This window comes from Musca domestica, unplaced genomic scaffold (assembly GCF_030504385.1).
Source record: "Musca domestica strain aabys unplaced genomic scaffold, Musca_domestica.polishedcontigs.V.1.1 36, whole genome shotgun sequence".
NCBI lineage: Eukaryota > Metazoa > Arthropoda > Insecta > Diptera > Muscidae > Musca > Musca domestica.
The window spans coordinates 4671424-4697215 of record NW_026712318.1 but is presented as its reverse complement, the minus strand read 5'-3'; the positions used below and the strand labels follow the sequence as shown (position 1 = coordinate 4697215).

Here is a 25792-nt window from a genome sequence, read left to right as displayed (position 1 = left end):
TTGAACAGCTGTCGGACAAGTGGCTTAAAAATGACAGCAGTCTGAAGTTGGTTGCAGTTTTTTCATCTCTCTCAAAAATGTTGTTAAACTGAACAAATTGTGAACTTTTGACTATTCGCTGACGAAGTAGCGGACACTTACTAATAACATATTAACTGAGCAGAGTCCATGATTTAGTCCTCCTCACGATATACATATATAATTAGTCATTTGCTGATATTTACCATCGCTGATTCCAACTTGTCTGATTAATGTTTCAGTTTTCCCTTTAACCCCAAAAAATAAAAGTGATAAACAAATCAAATTCTCTGACTTAAAAGTGCAATTTCCTCTTAAAAAAGAAAAGTCTATGAAAATGAATTACAAATAAAATGTGACATTGCAAAACCCAGCACACACACTACCATAACTCAATTGTTGTAGGGTGGGGTGGGTATACCTATTTGGAGATTTTATGCAATTAATGGCAAAATTACTTTTATTGTTTGGTAGCTACTGGCCTTACAGAACCCATCAGCACAGGTGAATTCTATACAAACATTATCTACCTATACAAATATATGGTGTGTGTATGGGACCGCATTCACAAAAAACATCATTTCGAATACATTGCGACAGTAAATTTCAATGACGTTGCATGTTGCACGTCAATTTCATTATTTTCTGTTTCTGTTTTCGATTTTGTTTTCGTTTTTGCGCCAAACATTTCCAGCATTCATCATTGCCAGTAGGAAAATTATCACTCTATCGTCATTATTTAATTCTTCCGTTTGTAATTTGCATTAATTACTAATTACTTCAATGCTTAGGAAAGTGAAAAACAGACGAAAACAAACAAAACGACATAGGTTTTAGATGCATCATCAGAAAATCGATGAATCATTGATCTCAAAATTCTTTAATTACATTCTGTGAAAATTTAATCCATGGCGTATATAAGCCTAAACATAATGATTTTTATGTAAACAAAGCGGCGTTTTCAATTTCACATGCAAATGCAAAATCTGCGAGAAATAAACAGGAATTTGATAGGGAAAAAATAAGTTTGCGTATCATATTAATGTTTATACATAAATCTTAAATAAGTAGGTGGATTATATTGCAAGATATTTAAGATTTAGACCCCGGATCTCTTTGAACTAATCTTCATGCAGGTCACTTGAGGTCTATATTTGACTTACGTCTGTATGTCTGTCTGTCTGGCATTGTGAGTTCGATAACTCTCAAAGGGTGTATCCGATTTCGTTCAAACTTGATACATCGTTATATTATTATCAAACTTAGAACGAGTTTGGAGATGGGCAATATTGGTCCGACTCCTCCACAAAATATCAAAATTTTGAAAGAAAATAATTTACCTCACAGAAAGAGAAAGGATAATTTAAAATTTTCAAATCCCAATAAATGTATCAGGAAAAATGGGTGAAATTGGAAATTATTGTACCTCTAGCACCACCCCCCACCCCTTTTTTTAGTTCTCAAAATGTAGACTTTTCAGACTTTCAAGGTTTTATACAGTATTCTCTCCTTTTTCGGAAAGAATAATATTAAATTGTTTACCTTTTACACCAAAAAGTCTTCAAATTCATTCATTTTGAATTTTTCCGATGCGAATATTGGTAAAACCATTGGACCCACATCTAATTTTTAGTTCAAAACTATTTCAACGTCTGAATATATAAACCTTAACAACCAAAAGTTTCCTCAATATCAAAATTCTAAATTTAAGCTCTATCTTTTCACCCAATGGCCATATAGTAGCATTTAGTACGCCCATCCAAAACAATTTACATCTATCCATCCTACACGCCAATTGTGAACCAAAATTTGTACGATTTAGTATTTTTCGAATAATTATGGAACGCATTTTCATACCAACAGAGCCTCAAATTTCGGGATTCCAATGCTGAATTCAGTACTTTTCGGACACATGGCCAAACTATCATCAAACACAAATACCAACAGTTATCTAAATTTCAAATTTCAGATTCTAATCACTATCCCTAAATCCAATACCAAATATACAGGGTCAGATGAAAAAACTGCAACCAACTTCAGACTGCTGTCATTTCTAAGCCACCCGTCCGACATCTGTTAAAATTATTCCAGCAGAAATGTCTCGAAAGGAAAAGTAAAAGCAACTTGATCGAAATCCACGCCGCAGTGGCCGAAAAATGGCTCGTGGGCTAAACATATTGCAATATTCCATTCGGCAAATATTGAATAATGAGCTCGGGGTAAAGCCATTGAAATTCCAAAAAGTGCAAGAGATTACACCGCAACAGAAAGAAAATAGACTCAAAAGAGCTAAAGAGTTGCTTCGCTTGGCCGAAAGTGGTAAACTGCCAAATTTGGTTTTCTCCGATGAGAAAACATTCGTTGTCCAGCAGTTTGTAAACAAACAAAATGATCATGTTTACTTGCCAACGAGGTCAGCTGAAAATGTGCACCTTCGGTGAGCCACCAGAACTCAAGCGCCGGCCATGGTGATGATGTGGACCGCCGATGGTCGCTCACCGCTCGTATTAATCGACCGTGGCATCAGAATAAATGCCGAATATTATCGCGAAAATATTCTGGAGGGGGTATTGAAGTCTTGAGCACGCAAACATTTTGGCATCGCGCTCAGCACGCGCCACTCAAAAATGGTTACAAAATGAGGTTCCTCGCTTCATTTCTGTGCACAATGGCAACCAAAATCTCCGGATATCAATCCGTTGGACTATTGTGTCTGGAGTATTTTGGAAAGCAAGGTTGGCACTAAAAAATACCGAAGTGTCGATCATCTCAAGCAAGCGCTTCGCCGGGAATGGGCAAAAATTCAGCAGAGTAACATTTGGGCAGCGTGTGATGGTTTCATTGGCCGTTTGAAGGCCATAATTCGTGCCAAAGGTGAACAATCCGAAGGTGAACAATCATTCAATAAAATTTAAAAAAAAATAAAAATTATGGCGTTGGACTTTGTTGCATTTTTTTTATCTCACCCTGTAGAATACAAGTTTTTTTCCTTTTTCGGAAAGAGTAATGGAAAATATTTTCCATATTACACAATAAAGTCTTCAAAATCTTTCATTTTGAAATTTACCGAGGATTTGTAAAACCACATTTCTGAAACCACCTTAATATCAAAATTTGAGGATTCCCGCCCTACCTCTTCATCCAATAGCAAATTTAGTACTTTTTCTACAAATATAGGACATATTTCCAAACCACCGTGAAATCTCAAACACAGATACCAACAGTTATCTAAATATCAAATTTCAGAAATACCTTCACCCAATATCAAATATAGGACCATTCAGTACTTTTCGTAAAATTATAGGATGCATTTCTGAAACCACCCCATATCTCAATTCCAGATGCCAGCAGAGACCTCAACAACAAATTTGAAGATTCCAGCCCTATCCCTTCACCCAATACCAATTTTACTACCATTTCGTGCAATTATAGTTCATATTTCTAAAACCACCTCCATATCTCAATTCTAGATACCAACAGAGACCTCAACAAAAAATTTGAAGATTCCAGCCCTATCCCTTCACCCAATACCAATTTTTGTACCATTTTGTACTTTTCGTAAAACAATCTTTGGTACATCTATCCTGCACTATAACAGAGAATCTTATTCCAAATTTCTTAATTCTATCTTTTCTGCTTCCTCAAATATAAATGGTACCATATTTAGTACCTTTTAATACTTTTCGTACCGAATTTCCAAAAACCCAGCCTTATCTGACGCCTTCGGACCAAGAGTGACCCTCATGCAAAATTTGAAGATTCTAGCTTCAGCCGTTTCGTCTGGCCGTTGACGAATCGTTAAGTCAGTCAGTTTTTTCACAACTCTTTCATGTACAGTGAAACCTGCTAGCAGTGGACAGCGACGGTTAACCGAAATTTTATCCATTTTAAGGAGGTATCCACCAATCTCCTTTTGTTACATTTTATTAAATAAATAGAAAAATTATTTAACCTCCCAAAGGCGGACACATCCTTACCATGGAAAAATTTCGGTTGACCGTTGCTGTCCACTGTTGACGTATCACGGTAACGAGCGATGGTACGAGACACAAAAGGTTTATTCACATTTGAATGCTGGAGTGCTCTAACGATAGCCACTTGTGGTTTTCCAGCCAAATATAAAGAAATCACACTATCACGCTTGAATTCCAATACGAATAACTTTTTTTCCTGAAAAATTCTTTTGTGCGCTTGCAAACAATATAATGAGCTGTCACTGAAATAATTTTAACAGCTGTAGGACGAGTGACTTAGTAATGACAGCAGTCTGAAGTTGGTTCCAGTTTTTTCACCTCACCCTGTATGAGTTTGGGCTCACTGTCCTTGTTAAACTCGATTCGATTAAATATTATTTTTTGAAAAAGAACATCAAGCATGTGTCCTTAATGCTCCCCTAGAGACTCAGAGACTTCAACAATCTATTCCAATTTCGCCAATACGAGCGATAATCGATTGATTTTTTTTCATACCCCGGTAAACCCTCAGAATTTAAAGAACTGATAGGAGAACGGACTGGCCTGTGGAGATTCTAAAAATCCTAAACTTCAATTTAAATATTCAATTTTCCCCCTTCCTATACAAATTTTTGACTTAGTTACCGATTTTCCTAAGTCTTCTGGGACCTTTAAAAACTTCTAGTTTTACTATGGCCTAAGATCAATGACTTTGAGAACGAACATGCATAAATATTTCCGTCAACATATCAATTCCAAACAAGTGTAATTCGTACATGCAAACATACATACGTACATACACACATATATCAGTAAATGTAATGAGCAGCCATTTATATACAAGTTCACCGATATACGATATATGCATTATAAAAAAAAAACAACAACCACATTGAACTTGCTTAGCGGGATTACACAGACCTAAGTGACGACGACGGCGGCGACGATGACTTTAAGAGACTCTAGGTATAAGAAAATGCAAAAAAAACCTAACTGGGGACTACCAATGATAGCGTCATTTGAAACCAAAATTTTATAACCAGTCAACAATAATTAAAAGTTGGGTGGTTAAAATGCCAAGGGAACTAAATTAAAAAATTTTAATAAATAAAATATAATAAATAAATTAATTTAATTTAAAATAAGATTTTAAAGATTACAAATATTATAAAAATTTAGAGTAGTCGTATATAGAAGTTTTTGGAACCGTCCATGACCCTATGGGATAGGTAACTGAAAATAAAAACAAGTTAAAAAGGTATCAGTCGGTTTTGCCGACAGATGTATACCCCCAGCCAATATTCGATTATTTAAATATGTTTTGACTTCTGTTATGATAACTCAAATTTTTGACCCTCTATTGAGTAGGTTCCGAAGGAATGGGCCAATATTGTCCATTTCGTATCGGACCTAAATTAATATGATATAAATATTGCGACGTGGCAGGTTTCGACTATATTGGTTACTTCCTTCTCTTTATATGAGATATGTGCAATTTTTAGAAAAATTGCTGACAGGTTTCACAAGTTATGACAGATAATAATATTGAAAATGGTGGCCCTTTGTTGGTAAGTTACCAGAAGGAATTCGCAGATACATACCATCTTCTTGAGAGTTGGATGCTTATTTCGCTTTCTTTAAACGTCTTGTTTTTCAAAATCTTCAAGCCTATATGGGGAAAGAAAGAAATTTCCCGATCTCTACCATCTTCATGACAAATTCACTGTTGATGGAAATATTGAGATGTACCAAGTCAGAATGAAATCGGACGTTGATTTCGGGTATTATGAACTTCATGGATATTCAAAAATTTGACCCTTTGTGGGAGAGGTACCAGAAGGCGTAGACCGATATATACCATATTGTGATGTGTGAATTACGGAGAAAACCTGATGCTTATTTCGGATTTTATAATCGTTTTGGTTATTCAAAACTTTGACCCTTTGTGGGGGAGATACCAGAAAAAATGTTTCGATCTTTACCACCTTTGTAACAGATCTTGTCTTGATGGAAGTATTGAGCTGTACTAAATCTGAATGAAATCTGATGTTAATTTCGCGTTTTATGAGCTGAATGGATATTCAAAATTGTGACCCTTTGTGGGGGAAGTACTAGAAGGAATGGACCGATACATTTTCACAGCAGATCTGGTGTTAGTAGAAATAATGGGATGTGTGAAATATGAAGAGAACCGGATGCTTATTTCGGATTTTATAATCGTTTTGGCTATTCAAAACTTTGACCCTTTGTGGGAGATGTACCAGAAGGAATGGTCCGATCTCTACCATCTTTATAACAGATCTTGTCGTAATAGAAATATTGAGATTTGCCAAGTCTGAATGGATTCGGATGTTAATTTCGTGTTTTATAAGCTTCATGGATATCCAAATTTTGACCCTTTGTATGGGAGGTACCAGAAAGAGTGGACCGATGTATCCAATCACCACAGCAGATCTTGTATTTGTAGAAATAATAGAATGTGTGAAATATGAAGAGAACCGGATGCTTATTTCGGATTTTAAAATCGTTTTGGCAATTCAAAACTTTGACCCTTTGTGGGGGAAGTACCAGAAGAAATGGTCCAATCTCTACCATCATTATAAGAGATCTTGTGCTAATAAAAATATTGATATTTGCAAAGTCTGAATGTAATCGGATGTTAATTTCACGGATATTCAAAATTTATACCGTTTGTGAGGGAGGTACCAGAAGTAGTGGGCCGATATATTCCATATTCACGCCAGACCTTGCGTTAATAAAAATATTGTGATGTTTGTAATTTGAAGACAGTCGGACTCTTACATCATATTTGATAAGAATTTTAAAAATTCAACATTTTGACCCTTTGTGGGGGAAGTACTTCATGGAGTGGATCGATATTGTCCATTTTCGCACCTGACCTAGCACTGATGCAAATATTAGGATTTGCAATGTTGGAGCAAAATCGGATAATCCTTTCTCTTTTTGGTGCAGTAAAATATTTTTTTGAAATATTTCTGGTTGAGGTACCAGAAGGAGTGCACCGATATTGTCCATCTACGAACCCGATCTAAATTTGATAATAATATTACGATGTGCCAAGGTTGGACCGAATCGGATACTCCCTTCGAGAGTTATCGTGTGCACAAGCCAGAGAGACAGTCGAGCGGAAGAACGAACGGACACCCCTAGATAGACTCCAAATGTCCTGAAACGGGTTTGGAAAGATTTGAAAAGAGACCTAGGGTCTGAAACCGTTATTCCGATGAGGCACGTTTTGGCCGTATCAAATGATATATACCCTCTCTAGCCATTGGGCTGGCTGAGGGTATAAAAATCACTCCTCAAAAGGGAAACACTATTATTCGTATAAAAATACAAACTCTGAATAATATTAGAAGAGCCCTTACAACCGTTTGTAAGGGATTTTCTTAATTTGGAACCCGATCATTGTCCCTACTTACATTTCGCATTATTTTATATTTGCCACTTAAGGCATTTTGCATTTCACCCACCATTGAAACAGTTTTAATGCACATACGGTAAAACGTTTGAAAATCTCCAACAACATTTTACATTGACCGTAAACTTGTAGTGAATCTAAACCGAAAATAAGGAGATAAGGAGAGAATAATAACCTAAACAAAATGACGAAAAGAGAACTAAACAAAATTACCGCTTAACTAACGATCTCAAGCAAAACATTGATCTGCATTCGACATCAGCTTCAACTATTATTAGTAGAGCTGTGAAAATTCAATGTCAAGAAGATGGTGCAGATGATGATGAGTCCATCTGTCCACTTTAAAATATAATTAGTCAAATTAATTTGTGAATACTGGTTAGAAGTGTTTGTTAGCTTCTGTGGTTAAATTGGACCAAAGACCAAGAATCAATGCTATTATATATTGGCATGTTTGCGCGGATAATTTGGTTCTAGTTCCAATGTCTTGTTTAAAACTGCAGCTACTGCCCAACCAGCCACAGATCTTCAGCGAATAAAATTTTAGATGTCTAAATATTTTTTAATAAAATCTAAATTGCTTCCAAAAGCTGTCGACTACCTTCAGCAGCAATGTAAGGATTTGGTTTTCTTGACGACTGACCGCCACACTGTATTGATTTTTTACTTTTATTTTTATTACGAAATAAAGGGCTTTCGGAGCTAGATTCTTCAAAAATTTTGCACAAGGGTCAGTCTTGGTGCGCAGGCATGTGATAAGGCTGGGATTTGGGAAATTCGTACTAAAAAGGTACGAAAGGTACAAACAATTAAATACAGGGTGAGATGAAAAAACTGCAACCAACTTCAGACAGCTGTCATTTCTATGCCACCAGTCCGACAGCTATTAAAATAATTCCAGTGACAGTTCATTATATTGTTTACAAGCGTACAAAAGCATTTTGGTGAGAATTTTCCAGAAGAAAAATTATTCGTTATGGAATTCAAGCGTGATAGAGTGAATTCTTTATATTTGTCGGGAAAACCACAAGTAGCTATAGTTAGAGCACTCCAGCATTTAAATGTGAATAAATCTTTTGTATCCTCGTTACCGTGATACTGTTAGCGTAGTCCGATGTCAAGGAAGTGGACGGAAGAAAAGAGCAACATCAGCAGATATGGTTCGAAAAGTAAATGAGAGACTTGATCGAAACACGCGTCGTAGTGGACGAAAAAAGGCTCGTGAGCTGAACATATCGCAATGTTCCATTCGGCAAATATTGAAAAATTAGCTCGGGGTAAAGCCATTGAAATTTCAAAAAGTGCAACAACTTACACCGCAACAGAAAGAAAATAGACTCAAAAGAGCTAAAGAGTTGCTACGCTTGGCCGAAAGAGTTGAACTGCCGAATTTGGCTTTCTTCGATGACAAAGTACTCGCTGTCCAGCAGTTTGTAAACAAAACAAAATTATCGTGTTTACTTTCCAAAGAGGTCAGCTGAAAATGTGCGCCTACGGTTGGCCACCAGAATTCAAGCGCCATGCCATGGTCACACCATCACCATTACACACAGCCGCCATAATAGCCGATGGTCGTTCTCCGCTCGTATTAATCGACCGTGGCATCGGAATAAATGCCGAATATTATCTGGAGGGTGTATTAAAGCCTTGGCACGCAAACATTTTGGCCGCAGACCTTGGACATTACAACAGGACTCAGCACGCTCTACCCGAGAATGGTTACAAAATGAGGTTGTTCGCTTCATTTCCAACGCATAATGACCACCAAAATCTCCGGACACCAATCCGTTGTTCTATTGTGTCTGGAGTATTTTGGAAAGCAAGCTTGGCACTAAAAATACCAAAGTGTCGATCAACTCAAGCAAACGCTTCGCCGGGAATGGGCCAAAAACCGCAGAGCAACATTCGGGCAGCGTGTGACGGTTTCATTAGCCGTTTGAAGGCCATAATTCGTGCCAAAGGCGACCAATTCGAACAAATCTAAACTTATTCTAAATTTTGATGCTATTCCCGACATTTTTTGCTTTCATTCAATAAAATTAAAAAAAATGTAAAAATTATGACTTTTGACTTTGTTGCAGTTTTTTTATCTCACCCTGTATGTGTCACAGTTGGTGTCTGTGGTTAAGATATTGATATTGATATTGGAAATGTGTACTATAATTGTACGAAAAGTATTAAGTAATACCATATTTGGTGAAATTTGGTATTGGGCGAACAGATAGTGCCTGGAATTAGGTATTAGAGTTGCTGTTCATGTGTAGCCTGGACATAAGGAGGTGGTTTTGGAAATGTTTACTGTAATTGTACCAAAAATACTGATTGATACTATATTTAGTACTAGGTGAAGGAATAGAAATAAAATTCTGAAATTTGATATTTATTTTTTTTGTGTTTGAAATTTGCCGGTGGTCTGAAAATACGTCCTATATTTGTACGAAAAGTACTAAATGGTACTAAATTTGGTATCGCCTGAAGGGATAGAGCTGGAATCCCGAAAGTTGGCATCTGGATTTAAAATCTGGTGGTGTTTTTGTAAATGTGTACCATTATGGTTCGAAAGGTACCAAATAACACAAAATTTGGATCAGTCTTGGTGGCTAGATAATTCTAGTAGAAACTTTGTAAATGAATGAATGAATTCTACCAATTTATTGAAGTTTACCCAGGAATTCAAATCTTCACAAAGCTTAATTTCACCAATCACAGCTTACACAGACATGGTTACAATGCACAGTGGTCCCAAGTGATATATATACCACAAAGTAAAAATGTTTGACAATTTTGTTGTAAGAAAGTAATAATTGTATTCAGAATCCAAAATGCCAAATTTCATGGAAATGTTGTCAAAATCTTGAAAGTCTATCAAATCGGAGGTAGGGTTCTATGGGAGCTATATCAAAAACATATATTGACAATTTTTGACACATCAATTTACTACCCTATCCCAAACAGAAATGTTAAATATCGACAAAATTGATTGAAAACATATGGTAAGAACCCTTCAAAGAGTAAAATCGGGGGTAGGATTCTATTTGAGGCATATAAAAATTTAGACCAATATTAAATTATTTTGCAAGGACATCAGGTATTCATTAAGACCACCAGATGTTAAATTTCAGACGATTTCAATTAAAAATGTACCTTAAATCTTAAAATTTCTCTAAATCGAAGGTTGTCGTTATGTGGGGACTATGCCGAAAACGAGGTCCAAACTTCACAATTTTATGTTTAAAATATTTTTTGGTCGTTATAACGCTACTCTAAAAAAATAGATCGATTAGTTGTATAGAAACATCTTTGTCACACCGTCCCATACAAATTGGACCACTGTGCAATGTGAGGTTAAAATTGTTATTTCGAATAGAAATGACAAACTCAACTGGATGTACGTTGGAAAGCCAAACCATATGTTTTAACTGCGCCCTCAAAACCCTAAAAGTTTATATTTTATACCTATTGCAGAGCGCACTCTAGACCATGGTGCAGTGGCATAAATCTGGATCGAAAACAGTTCACCAAAAAAAATTAGCAACAAAAACTGGTTGAACACGGTTTTGTTTTTTTTTTTTTTTTTTTTTTGGAACCCAAACGACAAGGAGAAGAGCATTGAAATAAACCAGACCGCCAGCCATCCATCCAGTCATTTTTGCGGCAATAAACAAATCCAGAAAAAAACTAAACGGTCAAACCAACGGTGGAAAATGCTTAATGGCATTGCGATTTCAAGTTTTAAAATGTACTTACGTTACTATATTTTTTAATGTTGTTTGTTGTTATTTTTTCGGCTATTCTTTATTTTACTTTTGGGGGCATTTTCTTTTTTTCGCCATATGCGACGTTTGTAGTTTATTTTTTGTGGGTTATTCCCTTTTTATCTCGCTTTCGTTGAAAACCAGGAAGCAATCTTAAGCGGCTTAAGGTTGTCCTGAAGTTTGATGATACACCAGCAACAACACCCACGCACACACACAAAACGATAAACTATCACAAGAAAAAAATAATTTTCTTTTTTATTTTAATTATATTCAATATTTGAATATTTCAATTGACAATTTATTTCAAAACAAACACTTGCATTTTTCGCCTGTTTTCTTATTTATTCCATTATTCGTTTAAAAAAACAATTAACAAAAGCCACTGACACTCTTTCACTAATTTGTATTCTTGACGTTTTGTTGTCGTTGTTAAACAAACGTCGTTCAGCTCAACTACTCAAAATGACCGTGTAAAGGAAAGGAGGATCACGGATCACCCAATAATACTCGCGCGCCTCGTGTCTTCATCCGTTGTTGTGGACTTGACGTTGTGGATTTAGAATTGCAACTGGTGCAGAACCACATTATGACTTTGGTGGGAATGAATTCCAAACGGCCATCGCCGCCATCCAATACTCGCTGTTGTTGACTATTTTGCACATTCTCCGTTTAGTTTCGTTTTGCATTGCATAGTTTCTCTTAATTCTTGTACTCTCACAAGGTGGCTACGTAAGAGAGGCAACAGTAAAACAAAGATAATTTGTTTGGAGCTTTGAGACCAAATAATTCTTCTACCTCCAGCTAAGCAGAAGTAACGAATAAACCGAAAAAAAAACAAAGATAATATTTTTTAAAAAAAAAATCATAATTCGCATGTTGGAATTTTACACAGGATATATTGAAGGAATTCAGCAACCAGGTACAATTCAAACTAGGCAATACATATGGATTTACGATTCTGTAAAGGTCCCATACAAGCTTCGCCCACTTACCTTTAGAAAGTTTGGTTTCATTTTCCACTTTTTTCCCCAAACTTGTGATCCAAAGTATTTATAACGGCGAGTTAAAACAAAATTTGAATTTACAAAATCAACAAAAAAAAACTGTGTGACAAAATTTAATTTTTTCATTAATTGCAGGAAAACCCCCGGCGGACAATGAAAGCCGTTTTAATTATTTCTTTTTTTATTTTAACCCAAATAGCGAAACCAATATTAACATCTAAATTGTAGCAGAAAACTTCAAAAAACCGAAAACCGGGAGCTACCGTTATATGTGGGCTATACCAATTAGAAGAACTGAATTGAACCTTTGTCAAGTTTCACCTAAATTGGTTGGTAATTGTGGCAGAAACCGAAAATCTGGAGATGCCGTTACATGGGGGCTATACCAATTATTGGACCTGTAGTGAATATTTTTTGCAGGGAGAGAGCAGACCTACCAAGAACTCCAAATGTAAAATTTTAGATTATTTGGTTGATATACCAGATACCGAAAATCTGGAGGTACCGTTACTTGGGGGCTATAACAATTATTGGACCTGTAGTGAATATTTTTTGCAGGGAGAGAGCAGACCTACCAAGAACTCCAAATGTAAAATTTTAGATTATTTGGTTGATATACCAGATACCGAAAATCTGGAGGTACCGTTACTTGGGGGCTATAACAATTAGTGGACCTGTAGTTAATATTTTTTGCAGGGAGAGAGCAGACCTACCAAGAACTCCAAACATAACATTTCAAATTATTTGGTTGATATACCAGATACCGAAAATCTGAAGGTACCGTTACTTGGGGGGCTTTCAATACCGAACAGCTTGCATATAATATAAACCTTTGGCAGATATCAAAAGGTACATCCATGCTAAGCAAATCGAGAGCCACTTTTGACTGCAAAAAAAGCTCTCACTGAAATATGAGAGGTTCCCAGTGGATTGATCTACCGATTGATGATAATGTGAATCCAACAATAAGGTCTGAACACATGCCTACCGAGAAAATAGCAACTAATGCAGATTACTGCACACCAGCATCATCTTTTAAACAGCCTTTTAAAGATAAATTCTCAATCACAAAAAAATGGAGTAACAGAACACCACCGACGGTCAATGACATTAAGGAATCCACCACAGACGGCTCTTAGATGAAGTGTGTAGAAGCATATAAATCAATAGGTATTTTTGTCGACAGCCAAGCGGCACTCCTAGCATTGCATTCAATCATTGTTACATCAAAGCTAGTGAAAGAATGTAAAGTGAACTTTCTAAGCTAGAACTTCTGACCAGAGTAGTTCTTACTTGGATCCCAGGTCATAAGAGCGCAATTTACTTTAGAGATATCTTCAGGGAATATACTATCTTTCACAAGGAGAGCACAGATTTGAGAAGACTTACAATTGTAAAATATCATAACAAAGTTCCTAATTAGCCAAAATCGACGGAACCTGGCAAGACTTATTTCGGTAGTAACCTGGTATTGGTAACGATACAAAGCGCCGACACATTCCATACAATGAATACTGTCACAGCTGCTTCTTCCCTGCACAAATGAAATGAAAATTAAAAATTACCTATACAACTTAATTTGAAAACTACCGATACAACTGGGAAACAATCGTAGGTTTCTCAATTCAACAGGCTGTATATAATTACCAACACACTATTGCTTCGAAAGCTTACTTCGTAAAGTAACCTGTTCCACATTTTCATTATCTACTGTAGAAATTATACAGACTAGAGAAGCTATTTAAATAACAAGCTTAAAAATATACTTATACCTTTCCTTTAATAAAATAAACCATGACTTCGTTTTAATAATATGCGCATTAACAGCTCTACATTATTTTTCCGAAAAATAATGTAAAAATAAATTAATAATGTAAATAATAAATTTATGTGTATAGCCTAAATACTGCGATAAGAGTATATAATCTGCTTCATTCAATGGGAACGTGCAATATCCGAAAAGAAATTAAGAATATCTTGTATGTTAAATTCCAATGTTATCATTGAACCGGCATAACATTTTTGTATGCGCTCCTCTAGGAATTTATACTGTACAATAAACTCTTCCTGCATTGCATGCCAAACAACCTGCAAAAGATTCTCCTCTTCGCATAGATGTTTTTCCACTTTTTTGTAGAGATTCTCCATGCCTTTTTTTACTTCACGGGCTGGATATTGACTGATAACCTTGCGTAGTTCTTGTTTAGAAAATGCCATTTGATAGCTGATCTCGGTTTCCTTTACACCTTGGGCAATTTTCTGTTGAACACCTTCAAAGAATTGCTAAAAAAAAACAAAAGAACAATTATTCAATTTGCTTGAGTTAGTAGACGTTTGAAATGCCTACATTTAATTTTTCCAATGGCCTGCCAAAGTAACATATAACATAATTATTAAGGGCATCCTTGTAACGAGCCTTGGCCTCCTTCTTTAGCTCATCCAAACTGGGTACCTTTGCGCATAGTCGGGCCAACAAAGAATGCATATGATGATAGTTTTCCATGCGAACAACTTGCAACGGTGTCTTGGGATGTTCCTTGGCATGTGTGTTAATACCTTCGAATATTGCATTTATAAGCTGTATATATTTGTCCATGTCTGTGCGTCTTGTAGATTTACAAAAGAATTCCTCGGTGGTTTGTGAAAAATATTCGAAATTTTCCACATATGGTAGAATACCACACTTGGAACGTTTGGGCAGTTTGGCATCACGTATTGACTGCAACTGTTGCTGCATAAAACGATCGAAATTTCTTTTAACTTGCACAAGGACCGAGGCAAATGTCATACTTAAAAAGGAATGTGTATCTTGGGCAGACATGACATGCTGCGTTAAGCGATCTAATACGTAAAGGGAGTAGCTGAAAATAGAATACAACAAATCAATTAATATATTAACACATCTTTGAGATTTCCAATCATTTAAAAACAAAAATCCAAATTGTTTCGATTTTTCGAAGTTTCTTCAAGTAAAGGATTGCAAAGCAATGTCTACTTACAAACAATCAAAACGCTCAAAGCTCTGTATGAAATTAACCAATTCCTGTTCTAGACATCCAAACAAAGCATTCATTAGACGGCGAACTTCTTCATTAATCTGGCGATCAATTTTCTTTTGGGGAAACTGTGAGCCTGCAAGAAACAATAAAACGTTTAACATTTTTATGACATTTCAATCGCCCTAAAGGTTTACCATCTCCGCCTCCCGTGGCTGAAGAAGGAGATAAAAGAATGGACTGTGACATGTCGGTACTCTTATCCATAGTGTCTAGGCCAACGGATTTTGCAGTGGGACTTATCACATCCATTTGGAAGAAATTTATACAGAACTTTTGCTCTTGCAAGGCTATGGGTTCCAATTCAGCCAAAACCTTTTCCAACACAGAATCAAAGCGTTCTCTATCTGCTGCATCGACACCGGGTCCCCATTGATCTCTATTAACCCCCAATGTTCCATGCGGAACAGACGAAACAGCATTTTTCTTTGAAATTGACGACGAAGAAACGTCCAAATCTTCACGGGAGTTGCGCAGTCCTCCAGAAATTTGTAGCTTCGCCTACAAAAAAGAAGATTCTCAAAACTTTTTTTCCTATATTCTATGCGTTTTTATCTTACCAAATTAAAAAAATTCCGTATATCTCGTTCATAGATTTTACTAAACGCTGTTGTATAGACTGTGGTCAAGCCCTCATATTTAGTCCTATCCATGGCCTTGATCCAATGCATCAGCTCAGTATAAGGCACTAGATCTTGGTGTACCGAAGCATGATTAGGTAGTATTAATTCAGTGCTAGAAGGTGGAGTGTCACCAATTTGATTTGATAAATGTATTAGCAGGCAATTCAAATGTTTGATGACGGGTCCCAAAAAGTTCTTCTTCCAAATTTCGAAACGTTTCATTTGATCACGTACGGCGGCCAAACGTTGCAATGATGGGTCGATGTCACTGTTTAAAGCTTGCTGTAGGAATTGTGCAGCTTCAATGGCAGCTTTGCGTCCTTCGGGTGTATTTAAGACAGGCGATTGTAGAACCTGTTGATACGCCGTCGGAAAATCTAATTGGGTCTAAACGAAAAATGTATGTTTTAGCAAGTTATGTGTGTAGATGCAGATATTCCCAAACTTACGATTATTTTGCTCAGTTCTTCCTTAAGCTTTATATTGTTGTTGTTAGCTATTTTTATCATAGCATTTTTACCTCCAATCTTCTCCATAGTTTCTTTTACATGGCTTAGAATTTCCTCATAGGAATCCAGACGTTCTTCAAATTTATCAGCCTCCCCGATTGCCTGGTCAATGTGCTCCATGAGCATCATTACTTGTTTCTCTGAGGCCAATACGGACTGAATATTTGCCTAGAGAGATGAAGTTATAAAGGTTAAGAATCTACCATCAAGTAAGGTTATAGTTGTAACTTACCCCATCCAAATCATGCAGTTCCTTGGATAGTTTTTCAATCAACAGTTCAGCATCTTTAACCGCATAATCGCATTCTGTAAAAAGTTTTGTCAGTTCATTTGATTCCTTATCGGTCAATGCTGTAAATTCTTGAAATTCAGATTCCTCTTCATCCTCTGTTTCGGCACCACTTTTACGCAGACCATCTCGATTGTTCATGTCCGATGAGCCAACTCCACTGCCACCGCCACCAACTCCACCAATTTTCTCCGGTGACTTATCCATAAGCCAAGCACTTGGAATATTACGGAACTCAGCCTTGACACCACGTCCCTGACCATATTTTTGGACTTGTTTGTACAGAACGGCCAAAAAATTCTGTCTTTCGTGCAAATTTAAGGCATACCATTTGTATAGTTTTTCCACCTGTACATCAAATTCATGTATTTCGAACTCTTCACTGCGTCCATCCACCCACTTGATTTCATCCAATTGCCATATGCGTTTTTTCTTATATTCACTATCCTTTTGTTCGGCCTGTTTGACCAGACACATTGTGACCACTGAAAACGGTGGAGGTGTCGTCACCACACAGAGGTAACAGGCTCGTTTCTTCTTGAAGGTTTTTGTCACCGTAACCGATGTGAGCAATCGTTCGCCGCACCCATTGAAGAGCTCCTTTTGTAAAATGTATTTAATATTGGCTAAGGAACCAATCGACAACATTGTGGTTGGTTTCGATGTTGAATCGGTGAATCCTTGGAACGCCCCTTATTTGCGGAGATTATGTTTTGCTCCACAATTCCAAATTCCAATCAAATAAAGAAATGCCAACAAGCGGGTATTAGTGTTCTGTCAATCTGTTATACTAGTATAACAATACTTTACGAATAGGGAAGAGGCAGCGTCAAAAATCGTATTATATTTACGAATGTGAATTGAAAGAAAGTTAAGGCAAATCAGCTGATATTCGCTTATTAATCATCATAGAATAATACAGGTAAATGCACTCGGCATAATAACCATGGTGCAAAAAAAGGTAAGGTAGGGCTACCAGCTGATTACAATTTTTTCGGAGTTATAAGATAAGTGATAATTTTTAGAAAATGTTAAAATGTGCCTGAGGTACCAGATATAGTCGACCGAAGAATTCCATTTTCATACTTCATCTAATACAGATAAAAATATTTGTATGGGCAAAATTACAAGAAAATCGGACATTTATATCCATTTTTAGGCAAAATCATAAATTCCATATTTATCTGAGAGACATATTGAGATATAGCAAGTTGTAAAGAATAGCTTACTTTTTTTCGCAAGTTATGACAGATAAAAGTATTGAAAATTGTGACCCTTTGTGGGTGAGATACCAGAAGGGGTTCGCAAATATATATCACATTCACAACAGATCTTGTATTAGCAAAAATGTTTGTATTTGAGAAATTTGAAGATCTTATTTCGCTTTCATTGAGCGTTTTGTTTTTCAAAAGCTTGAACCCTATGTGGGGGAGGTACCAGAAATATTGAGATGTACCAAGGCTGAATGGAATCGGATGTTAATTTCGAGTTTTATGAGCTTCATGCATATTCAAAATATTGACCCTTTATGGTGGAAATGCCAGAAGGAGTGAACCGATACATTCCATCTTCACAACAGATCTTGTGTTTGTAGAAATAATGGAATGTGTGAAATATGAATAGAGCCGGATGCTTATTTCGTATTTTATAATATTTACCAAAACTATTATAAAATCCGAAATAAGCATTCCAAACGTTGACCCTTTGTGTGGGAGGTATCAAAAGGAATGGTCAAATCTCTACCATTTTTATAACATATCTTGAGTTGATATAAATATTGAGATGAACAAAGTCTGAATGGAATCGGAATTTAACTTCGGCTTCATGCAAGTTCAAAGTTTTGACCCTTTGTGGGGAAGATACCAGAAGGAGTGAACCGATAAATCCCATCTTCACACCGGATCTTGCGTTAATAAAAATATTGTGATGTGTCTAATTTGAAGGAAAATCGGACTCTTAAATCAAATTTTATAAGAGTTGTAATTATTTAAAATGTTGCCCCTTTCCCTCACAAAGGGGATAATAATGTAACGATGTACCAAGTTTGGACAAAATCGGATACTGCCTTCGTGAGTTATCGTGCGCACCAGCCAGCCAGACAGAGAGATGGACGAACGGACAGCGTTAGATCAATGGTACAATAAAAAGGTAAGGTAGAACTCCCAGCTGATTAAATTTTTTTTCTAAGTGTGTCCGACTTCTGCCAATTTTGTGTTTGTATTTGTTGTTTAGAAAAAATAAAAAAAAATATTTTCAAAATCAATGATTGGAAGAAACTTAAATTGCGGGAGCGCATTAATAATATTAACGAGATTTGCCATGGAATTGAAAGATTGAACACTAAGGATCATATTTTTGAGAGAACATCTAGGCCTTTCATTCATCTTTCGCGCTATTTGACTCATTTTAGAAATGAACAAAAATTATCAAATAAATGAAAACAACTTGTTGCCTATAATTTTGAATAACTTAGCCTCAGGGCTGTATTTCTGCAGTTTTACGAAGTTGTTCTACCTCCTTATTGTACCATGGTAATAATCAAATCAGTGTGGTAGTAAAATAAAACTCTAATTCAATACAATATGTCTCATGTAAATGCTAAGTAAAACGCGCCATTAGTTCTTACGCTATACGCCCTCATTCAGTTTCCTAACGTTGCCATATTGGTTACATACCCAGAGACAGAGATGATTTTTTGTCTGCTAACTGTCACTGCACGGGTCGAACTGTCAGATAGAGTTTAATTCTTCATCCACACCAGGCAAGAGATTTTTTTCCAGAAAAAGAAAAATAAAATTTAATTTGTTTTTGTTACTGTATTGTAGCGCTGAAAAATTGAAGAAAAATGTTGGCTAAACACATTGTCAAACAAGGTCTCCTTTTGAGAAATGGTAAGAGAATAAGACAATCTAAAAAAATACAACAAAGAATCCTCGTACGGAACCAATAACCTTAAAAATTACATAACTGAATGGAGTAACTGTTTTTGTGTATAATCGATGGGAATCCTGTTAAAATGACTTAAGATTTACTTCTAGAAGGACACAACGCAATTATCCTTATAAAATGTGATTAGTGAAAGTTAAATATATATGTTTGTAGTAGTTGAGTTATGGGTTCCTGAAGATATGTGCGAAGTCAATACCCTAACTGCTTCAAACAAACATTTCACATTATCCAAAATGAAATTTAGTTCGGAAGCATAGTATTGCATGGAACGCGCGAACATTTCGGCTAAAAAATGTCAAACAATTATGTTAATGACGTCACCCAAATTTATGCAAAAACCCCATATAAATCTTTTTATATGGGATTTAATATAATTCCAATGTAATATTCGAAACGCTGTTGTCCCATGGGTTTATCCACTGATCGAAGAAAATTTATAGCTTGAGTTAATTATATATTTATAATATAAAATATGAAGCATGTAGAACTGGTTACTGATAGGAATCCCAAGAATACTAGTAATAGAAATATGTAGGGTATATAAATATAGATATTTCCTCCTAAGTCTGTTATGAAATATAATTGACTCATAGTTTTCTGAATTTCGATAAAATTTTCTTCTGTGGGTTTAGCGAATAATTCGATTTTTCCTTTTTTCAGCTGGTGCCTTGTCCCGTGCATCCTACCACGGTAGTGGCGTAAAGGTTACAATGAATGACTTGCCTGTCCCCCAAGGTGACTGGAAAGAAAACCACACCCGCCAAAATTCCAAGTACAATGCTGTCTTGGCTGCTGGCATTGCTGCTTTAGTTGGCACTATTGCTTTGGTAATTATTTCAGTTTTTTATCACCTAAAACCCATTCCTTACATTTCTTTTCTTTCAGGTTAAATCTACTGGCATCATTGACTTGAACTACAGCCCACCAGAATCTACCGATTAAATAAATGTATTGTAATTATGTGTGTTTAGTAACATTCTTAATAAAATAACTGTGGAAACACGTTATCCAAAAATAAAGTGATAAAACAAACTTATATTGTTTGGAAATTTTCATTTGTACTTTACTACAGACTAAAAATATACATTTGTTAATAGACAGGTCCATCATCTAGATTATCATCCTCTTCATTATAAGCTTCACCATTATCGAAATAGGCATTTCCATAGTCGTTATCATCATCCATTTCATCGTCGACATCCTCTCCAACTTCTTCCTCAACGTCCTCTTCTGAATCAGAGTTTGTTTTGTTGGGAGCATCTACATCGTCCTCTGTTTGTTCTTTCTCTTCCAGTACCTTTAGTCGATCTTCAATATTACCTGGCTTTGTTTTCTTTAGCTTCACTGCAGCTTCCTTGGGAACAATCTTTCGTTTTTTATTTGCCATCTGTAATTCGGCCGGCATCAAAGACCAATTGAACTCCGTTCTGGGCTTAAGCTTGATACATTGGTCGGCATTCTGGAAACGTTCAAAATAAGACAATAAGTTTCATATGTTTATCTGTTTAAGAAATATTACCGTTTGCTTTGGGTTATATCTGGAAACACCTCGGCCCGCTATTGATTTTTCTATTGGCTGTAGAAAATATGCTGAATCTCTCATGTGGTTAAGGAAATCCTCTTTCCATAATATCTGGTAGTTTTGTGATGCTGTTGTCTGCAATAGTTTTGTATTATAATTTTTTTAGGAGTGGGTAGAGTGGGTTATGAATCCTACTTCAAGTGTCACGGGCTTAGACATCAGCGGTGGATATGTGGGTGGTGGCGCCTGAGCGACCTGAGGCATATCCTTGCCTACACATCCCAGAGTCTGTAATTGTTCTTGTGTTAAAGTTCCGGTCTTTACACCCCTGCCACGGCCAGCCATGTTAACTACAACTTAATTTTAAATAAAAAACTCCGATAAATGATCCAGGGGCTCCTTTTTATTTCTTTTCCAAACTCTATAATCTACTTCCATATGCAGGAAATTTCTCCTCTTTCCTTGGAATCGTTGCACATGTATAAACAAAAACAACAACAAAAATACGTTGTTATAGGGCTCTATGCAATCAGAAAAAGGCATTCATTCAGTGTTCAATGGGTTCTATAGATCGAAATATATCTTCGTACAGTAGACCGACCACCCATACACCACTTTCTATATAAGAAACAAAGCACATATAAATCTTTTTTTCAAAGCACTACAAATAGTTTCTTACATAAAATACGGAACAACTCTAGTTTAGTAAAAACTCTTAAATTTTTTCGAAAATTTTTTCAGTGGTAGGTATTTTAACCATGATCCCGGGAAACTATTTTTTTCTTGGGGGACGGACCTGGAACCCCAGATTTTTGACCCGAAAGTCCGGGTTCAAGACCCCGACTAGACCCGGATCCACTTACCCGATATAGACAATATGGGTATCGTTGGAAAGCTTATGAAAATACCTATCCAACAAGTGGTCACATGATGGGGTAAGATGTTACGGTTCGGTTCGGTTCCGACGACTGTTACGCGAAATGGCATAAGTTGAGTTTAGGGGCTATGCTTGGATTGACCTGAAATTTTTACCGCAGGTAGGTATTTGTAACCTGATTACGGCAATATAATTTTTTTGTGGGGGAAATACCCGGTTACCCGGTTATTCGACCCAAAAGTTCGGATACAACATCCGGTTTATATCCGGTTCTACGTAACCGATATCAATAATATGGGTATCATTTGAAAGCTTATGAAAATACCTATCCAACAAGTGGTCATATGACGGGGTAACTGGAACCTGTTTCGGAGAAATTTAGGAAAATATGCATTTTTGTATGAGTAATTTTTGAAAAACCCATAAAAACTCGAAAATGGACCCATTATAGGGTTTTATAATCTATACACAATATTATAGCTAACACTATTGCCTTTCCAAAATGGTGTCATATGTGTTGATATCTTTTGTAGTTCCGAAGATATTGACTTTTAAAGTCGTTACTTATGAAAGCAGTTTGAGTGAACCCAAGTTTTGTGTCGGGTTTAACGTTCTTGTTAATCTGCTTTGTTTTTAATTTGATGTTGTTAGAATATTATGGATCGCGTAGTCGGTGTTGGACATATCCCAGAGGAGAAAATCTTAAGCCCCGGCCGAAGGCCGGCTGCTTACAAAAATTACAATTTTTAGAAAAACTATGGATCGCGTAGCCGGTGTTGGACATACCCCAGAGGAGAAAATCTTAAGCCCCGACCGAAGGCCGGCTACTTTCGAAAACTACAGTTTTTAGGAAACTATTGATCGCGTAGCCGGTGTTGGACATACCCCAGAGGAGAAAATCTTAAGCCCCGGCCGAAGGCCGGCTACTTACAAAAATTACAATTTTTAGAAAAACTATGGATCGCGTAGCTGGTGTTGGACATACCCTAGAGGAGAAAATCTTAAGCCCCGGCCGAAGGCCGACTACTTACAAAAATTACAATTTTTAGAAAAACTATGGATCGCGTAGCTGGTGTTGGACATACCCTAGAGGAGAAAATCTTAAGCCCCGGCCGAAGGCCGACTACTTACAAAAATTACAATTTTTAGAAAAACTATGGATCGCGTAGCCGGTGTTGGACATACCCTAGAGGAGAAAATCTTAAGCCCCGGCCAAAGGCCGGTTACTTAAAAATGTACAATTTTTAGAAAAACTATGGATCGCGTAACCGGTGTTGGACATACCCCTGAGGAGAAAATCTTAAGCCCCGGCCGAAGGCCGGTTGCTTAAAAAAGCTATAAAGGTCAAAGTCAAATGCATCTAGACTGGAGAAAAATATAATTTAATGAATTCTATCTCTTATATCCACGGAACCACAAAAGATATCAACACATATGACACCATTTTGGAAAGGCAATAGTGTTAGCTATAATATAGTGTATAGATTTTAAGACCCTATAATGGGTCCATTTTCGAGTTTTTATAGGTTTTTCAAAAAGTACTCATACAAAAATGCAAATTTTCCTAAATTTCTCCGAAACCGGTTCCAGCAACCCCGTCATATGACCACTTGTTGGATAGGTATTTTCATAAGCTTTCAAATGATGCCCATTTTAGTCAATACCCTAACTGCTTCAAACAAACATTTCACATTATCCAAAATGAAATTTAGTTCGGAAGCATAGTATTGCATGGAACGCGCGAACATTTCGGCTAAAAAATGTCAAACAATTATGTTAATGACGTCACCCAAATTTATGCAAAAACCCCATATAAATCTTTTTATATGGGATTTAATATAATTCCAATGTAATATTCGAAACGCTGTTGTCCCATGGGTTTATCCACTGATCGAAGAAAATTTATAGCTTGAGTTAATTATATATTTATAATATAAAATATGAAGCATGTAGAACTGGTTACTGATAGGAATCCCAAGAATATTAGTAATAGAAATATGTAGGGTATATAAATATAGATATTTCCTCCTAAGTCTGTTATGAAATATAATTGACTCATAGTTTTCTGAATTTCGATAAAATTTTCTTCTGTGGGTTTAGCGAATAATTCGATTTTTCCTTTTTTCAGCTGGTGCCTTGTCCCGTGCATCCTACCACGGTAGTGGCGTAAAGGTTACAATGAATGACTTGCCTGTCCCCCAAGGTGACTGGAAAGAAAACCACACCCGCCAAAATTCCAAGTACAATGCTGTCTTGGCTGCTGGCATTGCTGCTTTAGTTGGCACTATTGCTTTGGTAATTATTTCAGTTTTTTATCACCTAAAACCCATTCCTTACATTTCTTTTCTTTCAGGTTAAATCTACTGGCATCATTGACTTGAACTACAGCCCACCAGAATCTACCGATTAAATAAATGTATTGTAATTATGTGTGTTTAGTAACATTCTTAATAAAATAACTGTGGAAACACGTTATCCAAAAATAAAGTGATAAAACAAACTTATATTGTTTGGAAATTTTCATTTGTACTTTACTACAGACTAAAAATATACATTTGTTAATAGACAGGTCCATCATCTAGATTATCATCCTCTTCATTATAAGCTTCACCATTATCGAAATAGGCATTTCCATAGTCGTTATCATCATCCATTTCATCGTCGACATCCTCTCCAACTTCTTCCTCAACGTCCTCTTCTGAATCAGAGTTTGTTTTGTTGGGAGCATCTACATCGTCCTCTGTTTGTTCTTTCTCTTCCAGTACCTTTAGTCGATCTTCAATATTACCTGGCTTTGTTTTCTTTAGCTTCACTGCAGCTTCCTTGGGAACAATCTTTCGTTTTTTATTTGCCATCTGTAATTCGGCCGGCATCAAAGACCAATTGAACTCCGTTCTGGGCTTAAGCTTGATACATTGGTCGGCATTCTGGAAACGTTCAAAATAAGACAATAAGTTTCATATGTTTATCTGTTTAAGAAATATTACCGTTTGCTTTGGGTTATATCTGGAAACACCTCGGCCCGCTATTGATTTTTCTATTGGCTGTAGAAAATATGCTGAATCTCTCATGTGGTTAAGGAAATCCTCTTTCCATAATATCTGGTAGTTTTGTGATGCTGTTGTCTGCAATAGTTTTGTATTATAATTTTTTTAGGAGTGGGTAGAGTGGGTTATGAATCCTACTTCAAGTGTCACGGGCTTAGACATCAGCGGTGGATATGTGGGTGGTGGCGCCTGAGCGACCTGAGGCATATCCTTGCCTACACATCCCAGAGTCTGTAATTGTTCTTGTGTTAAAGTTCCGGTCTTTACACCCCTGCCACGGCCAGCCATGTTAACTACAACTTAATTTTAAATAAAAAACTCCGATAAATGATCCAGGGGCTCCTTTTTATTTCTTTTCCAAACTCTATAATCTACTTCCATATGCAGGAAATTTCTCCTCTTTCCTTGGAATCGTTGCACATGTATAAACAAAAACAACAACAAAAATACGTTGTTATAGGGCTCTATGCAATCAGAAAAAGGCATTCATTCAGTGTTCAATGGGTTCTATAGATCGAAATATATCTTCGTACAGTAGACCGACCACCCATACACCACTTTCTATATAAGAAACAAAGCACATATAAATCTTTTTTTCAAAGCACTACAAATAGTTTCTTACATAAAATACGGAACAACTCTAGTTTAGTAAAAACTCTTAAATTTTTTCGAAAATTTTTTCAGTGGTAGGTATTTTAACCATGATCCCGGGAAACTATTTTTTTCTTGGGGGACGGACCTGGAA

At 36.3% G+C, this 25792-nt stretch overlaps 6 protein-coding genes across 6 annotated transcripts in view; 2 read left to right on the top strand and 4 right to left on the bottom strand.

Annotated features, from left to right (window-relative positions):
• The window catches only part of LOC101889989 (sodium- and chloride-dependent GABA transporter 1), a 166806-nt gene extending 154944 nt beyond the window's left edge, over window positions 1-11862 (bottom strand). The window contains exon 1 of the mRNA XM_059126051.1: window positions 11161-11862. The gene's annotated coding sequence lies outside the window, so the exon portion shown is untranslated. The remainder of the gene's footprint in view (window positions 1-11160) is intronic.
• A 2074-nt stretch (window positions 11863-13936) lies between these two features.
• On the bottom strand, window positions 13937-17465 carry LOC101889141 (exocyst complex component 1). The gene is made up of 7 exons (XM_005187474.4): window positions 16596-17465; window positions 16304-16531; window positions 15792-16241; window positions 15369-15732; window positions 15175-15307; window positions 14523-15036; window positions 13937-14458 (listed from the first exon to the last, which is right to left on the bottom strand). The coding sequence occupies exons 1-7, from the start codon at window positions 17298-17300 to the stop codon at window positions 14111-14113; spliced, it is 2742 nt and encodes a 913-aa protein (XP_005187531.1). The 5' UTR covers window positions 17301-17465; the 3' UTR covers window positions 13937-14110.
• Window positions 17466-19322: 1857 nt separating this feature from the next.
• On the top strand, window positions 19323-20637 carry LOC101889433 (uncharacterized). The gene is made up of 4 exons (XM_005187476.4): window positions 19323-19413; window positions 19478-19543; window positions 20262-20428; window positions 20487-20637. The coding sequence occupies exons 2-4, from the start codon at window positions 19498-19500 to the stop codon at window positions 20541-20543; spliced, it is 270 nt and encodes an 89-aa protein (XP_005187533.1). The 5' UTR covers window positions 19323-19413; window positions 19478-19497; the 3' UTR covers window positions 20544-20637.
• On the bottom strand, window positions 20617-21629 carry LOC131803980 (DNA-directed RNA polymerase III subunit RPC7-like). Its single transcript, XM_059126011.1, has 3 exons — window positions 21319-21629; window positions 21121-21258; window positions 20617-21060 (listed from the first exon to the last, which is right to left on the bottom strand). Exons 1-3 carry the CDS (start codon window positions 21466-21468, stop codon window positions 20692-20694), a joined length of 657 nt encoding a protein of 218 aa, XP_058981994.1. The 5' UTR covers window positions 21469-21629; the 3' UTR covers window positions 20617-20691.
• Window positions 21630-23940: 2311 nt separating this feature from the next.
• On the top strand, window positions 23941-24504 carry LOC131803939 (uncharacterized). The gene is made up of 3 exons (XM_059125912.1): window positions 23941-23958; window positions 24101-24295; window positions 24354-24504. The coding sequence occupies exons 1-3, from the start codon at window positions 23941-23943 to the stop codon at window positions 24408-24410; spliced, it is 270 nt and encodes an 89-aa protein (XP_058981895.1). The 3' UTR covers window positions 24411-24504.
• LOC131803975 (DNA-directed RNA polymerase III subunit RPC7-like) lies at window positions 24484-25497 on the bottom strand. Its single transcript, XM_059125993.1, has 3 exons — window positions 25186-25497; window positions 24988-25125; window positions 24484-24927 (listed from the first exon to the last, which is right to left on the bottom strand). Exons 1-3 carry the CDS (start codon window positions 25333-25335, stop codon window positions 24559-24561), a joined length of 657 nt encoding a protein of 218 aa, XP_058981976.1. The 5' UTR covers window positions 25336-25497; the 3' UTR covers window positions 24484-24558.
• Window positions 25498-25792: the final 295 nt, after the last annotated feature.